General features: G+C 51.6%; 1 protein-coding gene across 1 annotated transcript in view; it reads left to right on the top strand.

Moving 5' to 3' along the window:
• Positions 1-2931: 2931 nt before the first annotated feature.
• SREBF2 (sterol regulatory element binding transcription factor 2) overlaps positions 2932-6000 on the top strand; it is a 69526-nt gene continuing 66457 nt past the window's right edge. The window contains exon 1 of the mRNA XM_064283441.1: positions 2932-3150. Coding sequence (XP_064139511.1) covers positions 3063-3150 — 88 coding nt within the window. The 5' untranslated portion in view covers positions 2932-3062. The remainder of the gene's footprint in view (positions 3151-6000) is intronic.

Below are 6000 nucleotides of genomic sequence, written 5' to 3'. Positions count from 1 at the left end.
ACTCTTCACAATGTTATCCATAATTTGTTATTATCCACACAGTTGAATGCCTTTGCATAGTCAATAATGTACTGCTGCAAACATTTTTTAATCATCTTCAGCATAATTTTACCTGCATGTGATATTAATATTGTTCAATAATTTCTGCATTCCATTAGGTCAGCTTTCATTGGAACGAGCATGAATATGGATTTCTTCCAGTCAATTGGCCAGGTAACTGTCTTCCAAATTTCTTAGCATAGATGAGTGAATGCTTCTAGTATTGCATCCATTTGTCAATACATTTTAATTGGTATTGCATCAATTCTTAGAGCCTTGCTTTTCACCAATGCCTTCAGTGCTTTAAGTCTAGTTACATGTGGTGGTGCGGGTGGGTCCTGGGGACATTCAGCAGCGTCTTATAAGGCATCTGCCTCAAGTGTTTTCCCAGGCAACACCCCAGGTGCCACCCTAGGTAATATCTCAGACAGCCTCTTAAGGCACAGCTGGATTAATCTCATCAGATGGGGATGGTAGGGATAATGGTTTTACTGGGGAAGGTGCCTTAGCAGTCAAAGAAGCAGTAATCTCTTCAGATGGGAGCAAGAGGGCAGGTATAGTGACAGGAGTGATTCAACTGAATTTAGGGGCTTGATGTCCTCAGCTTCCGGATTATCTGCCCATATGTCCCCATCTCAAGTTTCGGGATTCCATTTCTTGCCAATCAATGCCCTCACTTTAACTTCAGACACTACTTGAGGTTGCGAATTCAATTGGCATTGTGATTCAGCCACTGTTACGATAAGACTTTGGGTTTGGTTTGTGGCGGTATCAGTTGTGTTACTACAAGGAATAAGGTTTTCTTTCATGGCACAAGTAGCAGGTTTGATGTGTTTTGTGCAGTACTTGAGCTGTGACTCTGAAGCCCTGAGCTCATTTTTTTCACCACTTTGTCTTGTGAAAGTAGGACCAACCAACCAGCTTCCTTATACTTCTCATTCTGACAAAATTGCTTGAAAAGTAGCAAATATGCAATCACCCAGAACTTTGTCTCACAAATAGTTGATCCATTGGTGGTGACATTTTGCATATTTTATTTCCACATCACCTTATGGATTAGCAGTGCCCCATTTACTCCCAACAGCAGAGTCATCAGTGCCTTTAATATTAGACAGATTTGAGAACCAATTTAAAAAACTCATCCTTAAAATTTTGCTTCTCTAGAACCACTCTCTACACATCTTAAGTTGGTTCTCTAGAGAAACAAAACCAGCAAAGCACATATATATAAATACACGTATATAGAGAGATTTATCGCAAGGAAATTGCTCACTCAATTGTGGAGGCTGGCAAGCCCCAAATCCTTGAGTGAGACGTCAGGCGGAGGCTTCGTCTGACTTACATGGTTGCAGGGGCTGGTGAACCCAAAATTGGCAGGTCAGGTGGAAGGCTGCTGGCTCACCTCCCAAGAACCAGAGATCAGAGGATGAAGAGTCAAATGCAAAATCCAGAGCACGGCAGCAAGGTTTACCAGAACATGCATATATGTATTTGATGCAGCCTACACCCCCAATGCACTTCCTTGTCAACTGCAGGGCTGCTCCTGTCAGATCATAAGATGGGGAATGACTACATCAGATCATACAATGAAGGATGATTACATCAGTACATAATTGCCAAACTACATCATTACATAACTGCCAAACCACTGAGAATCATGGCCCAGCCAAGTTGACACACAATCTTAACCATCATAAAAAGAAGGGAAGAAAACAAAGATATTTGCTACGTGTATACCTAAATCCCATTGCTGTAGAGTGTACTCGAACTCATAGGGACCCTACAGGACAGAGTAGAACTGCCCCATAGTGTTTTCTATGCTGTAATCTTTATGAAAGCAGACTGCCACATCTTTCTTCCTTGGAGCCATTGGTGGGTTCAAACCATGACCTTTCCATTAGCAGCAGAGCACTTTAACCACTGGGCCACCAAGGCTATATATATGTATACATATATATATACGTTTATAAAGTCTCACACAAAACAAGGCAGAAATACTCAACAATTACAGTTCTTGGTTCTGCGGTAAGGTAATTTTCCTAGAAGTTTGCACATTTAAATTTTTTACAAGGTGACCAGCTGCAACCTGAGATGCTTAGAGAACACCGTGGGTGGGCAAAGCCAACGGGTAGTTGTCCTCGCCAAGGCTGCGCGTCAAAATCCCCGCAGTAGTTTTTCAAAATAACCATGCCTGGGCGACCTCGGGAGGCCAGTGGGCACCGGCGTTGCTTTAAGGTCTTCAAGGGGCTCCGGAGTACTGTGCGTGGTCATGGCAGGTGCCAAGGCGCAAAGCCATAAAACGCCGACTGCATTTAGGCAATTCGCTGCCCACGCAGAGCCTTCTTTTCCGCCTTTGTAAGGGGATTGGCAGGAACGTGACCTGGACGATCTCCAGATTCCCCTCGTCTCCAAGTGTTGGCGGCCAGGTTGGATTCTACGCGCTTCTCTAGGCGGTCGGGGCGGGGTGGGCAGCTGGGAAGATGACGTAATGCGCTCCTGGCCAGCAGGGGTGTCCTGCAGGCGGAGGCAGAGGGTTATGCGTTAACCCTTTAATCTCTGTCAGGTGGCGGGAGTTGCTTGCGGAGCTCGTCTCACAGAAAAGGGAACGGTTCTTTTAAACTCCGGGAGGGAGGTTGGACTGAGGATCGGCCGGCTTGTCTTCTCATTGGCTACAAGGCTGCGGGGGGCGGGGCCTAAGTATGCAAATCAGAGCTGCTGATCGTTGACGCACCATCACCCCACGCGCCGCTTCGAGCGCCGATTGGCCGCCGCCAGCCTGGTCCCATTGACAATAAACAAGGGGGAGCGCGCCCTAGGGGCGGGGCCGCGGAGGGCGGGGGCGGGGGAATCCCGCCCCGCCCCTCCCGCGCGGCGCCGGGCGCAGCGCAAACATGGCGGCGACTGGCGCGGGTCGGTGAGGCGGTACCGGGCGGGGGATCTCGGGTGTCATGGGCGGTGGCGGCGGTACCGCCCCTGTGTCTTCCTGAGCGGGACGGCAGGTGGGCTCTGCGCCGAGCCGGGCGATGGACGGGAGCGGCGAGCTGGGCGGGCTGGAGACCATGGAGACGCTCACGGAGCTGGGCGACGAACTGACCCTAGGGGACATCGACGGTGAGCGGTGGATGGGTGGGTGGGAGTGCGGGGGCGCGCGGGGAGGAAGGGGTTACGGCGGCGCGCGCGGGTGCGCGTGCGCCCACCCCGCGGCAGTTCGGCTCGCGCGGGAAGAGCCCCGCGCGCTCGCCCGGCGGTCCCCAGTCTTCCGGGCGCTGTGGGCTGGAGCCTCGGCCGCCGCTCTGCTCCGGGGCCGTGGGGTCCGCGGCGCCGCGTGTCCGGAAGTAGGGTGTGAGTCGTGGGGGCGCGGGGGCGGTCTGAGCGAGCGCGCGCCGCCGCCTCCCTCGCGCCCACGTGAGCTCCGCGCTTTCCTGCTGTCCCGGCCTGCGTCGCACCTGTCACTCCCGGCCGGGCTGCGGGGAGGCCCTGGGATCTCCGGGGCAGGGCTCCCGGCGCCTGCCCCCACTTCTGGTCTTCCCGGGAGTGACGGCCCACCGGGTTGCCGGGCGCTGGGAAAACTTTGGGCAGCGGCTGCAGAAGCAAGTTGCTGATGAAGCGAGCAGTGGTGTCGGAGCGTGGACGCATCTCTCCGGGACGGAGACCTGACCGTGCCTGCGAAGGGAGTTGACCAGCAGGAGTTTTGGGTTGTGGCCCTTCGTGGGCAGGCTCGGTAGCGGGTGCCCTTTGTTCTGGAGGCCTTCACAGCGGAGTGGAAGGGCTGGTAGAAGCCCAGGGATTTTCTCTTGCAATGTTCTCTTCGTGTAGCCATAGGAACTGGAGTTTGGAGATGGTCAGCGACTTGCCCAAGGTCTGTCAGCTAGTTATGGAGCCAGAGCCCAGGTCTCCCAGCTCCGCGACCAGTGTTGGTTTCACTGTATCAGGCTTCCCCCCGACCCTTGGGGGTGAGGAGTCTAGTGAACAGGTTAGGAGTCTTAATAATAACCCAGTAGTTGCGCCCTTCTGGTGTTTCAGACCCAAAGTACTCTGTTTCATTTATTGATCACAACAGTCCTATGAGATGTTTTTATTGCCCCATTCTGCAGGAATATAGGCCAGGAGAGGTTAACCTGTGTAAGGTCACTCTCCTTAGAGAACCCAGACCCAGGCTTTTAGACAGTAACTCTGAGGTGCACTGTGCGCTTGAGCTTACCAAGTGCTTTGGTGGGTAGGATCTCGTGACAGCCTTGAAGGCAAGTATGATGGTTCTGTCCAGATTGTGTACAGGAAGAAACGGGTAACAGAAGATTCTTCTCTGTGGGAAGAGAAAGTGGCAGCGACTGACTAACCGAAAAGGATGCCTTTCCCATTTTGCTTCTGCAGCACCTCTCCTAGGCCTGCCCTTGCTTTCTGTGTTTAGTCATCTGGGCCATGTGGTGAGACCCTTCGTTGAAGCCCGGTGTCTAACTGCAGGTGCTCCTGAATACAGAGATGTGTTAACAAATGGGGGAGGGGGTTCTTGGGAATATAACAAGGACAGCTAACATGTTTGGAGCAGTTCTGTGCCAGGCACTGTGTTCAGCGAACGTACACATTGGTCGTCTTGATCTTCACAACAGTCCTATCAGTTAGTGCCTGCCATTCCACTACTGTCATTCCCTTCTCACAGATCCTAAAACTGAGGCCCTGGTGGGTCATTAACTTGCCCAAGGTTACACAACTGGTAAGAAATGTGTCCAAAGCTGTCTCTCAGCAAGCAGGCAAAAGGAAGTTCGTGTGCTTTTTGCATTCCTAATCCAAAGGAATTCTTATTTGTCTTAATTTGTAACGTGTTAAATTACCTTCTGGTAAAGTAGCTGTATCCGCATAGATTTCTTAGTAAAATGTCCATTGTGGAAACTGCCACAGTGATTCACTGGCTTCCCAGGTCCCCATCCATACCAGGTTTGGGAGAAGTGGTTCCCTGTTTTTAGCTGGTCACCAAGTAGTCAGGTCTGCCTGTGGTTCTTGAGCTGTAGGGAAAAGGAGAGACAGGAGAGAATTTTGTGGCCTCGTGGAGCTTGAGACAGTAACAATAAAGCCGTAGTGCCGAGTACAGAATAGCTTATAATGTGATGTACAGGGCAGTAGGTGAACATCAGCAGTGAGGGAGCACACTAAAGACTGTCTTACCAGCAAGCTTGCCCCAAGGAGGTGGTCCTTGACTTAGGCTTTGAAGGACAGGAAGGATTGGGCCAGCTGAAGGCCTGTGGTTTGCAGATACAAGCAGTTCTCAATACTCACCCACCATTTCCCCCTCCAGAGCAACAGCTTCATGAGGGCAGGGGTCTTCACTTTGTACAGCGCTGTGTTTCTTGCACCTAGAACAGTGCCTGGCACGGAGTGCTCACTGAATATTTGCAAAATGCTGACTGAATACAATGACCTTGGGCTGGGCAGGATACTAAGTTGTACTAAACACAGTCCTTGGAGTTGGAATAGACCAGGGTCACCAGCCCAGGTGCTTCCATGGTCAGTCAGGTGAAGAAGAGGAAAGCCCCTGTGGCTGTGAGTACAAGTGCTTCCTTCGTATGTGTGTGGGGGGAATGGGAGGGCAACAGGCACTTGCAGCCTGGACAGCGCCTGCTCACTTCCTCCTGGCACACAGGTGGTCAGGAATCCTTCGCTGGGCAGAGTCTGCCCTGCACCAGTCCATTGGTGCCCTTTGGGGGCACATGCATTCTAGTCACTCAGCACATCTCTTGAGTGGCTTCTGAGTACCCCCTGGTAGGCACAGTGCTGAGGATAGCTTTGAACAAGACAGACAGGGTCTCTTTCTCAGAGAGGGTGAATCCTCGAGGGAGAAAACTCAGGCTAGACAAAATAAATGAAGAGTTTTAGCAGGGTGCTATGAAGATAATAAAATGGGGTGACTAGGGTAGCCTACCTGAGGAGGTAGTCATGGAAAGCCTCTCAGGAAGAGATGTCAGTGTC

Source organism: Loxodonta africana, chromosome 4 (genome assembly GCF_030014295.1).
Source record: "Loxodonta africana isolate mLoxAfr1 chromosome 4, mLoxAfr1.hap2, whole genome shotgun sequence".
Taxonomy (NCBI): Eukaryota; Metazoa; Chordata; class Mammalia; order Proboscidea; family Elephantidae; genus Loxodonta; species Loxodonta africana.
The sequence above is the reverse complement of the archived record's forward strand: the minus strand, read 5'-3'. Positions and strand labels throughout refer to the sequence as shown.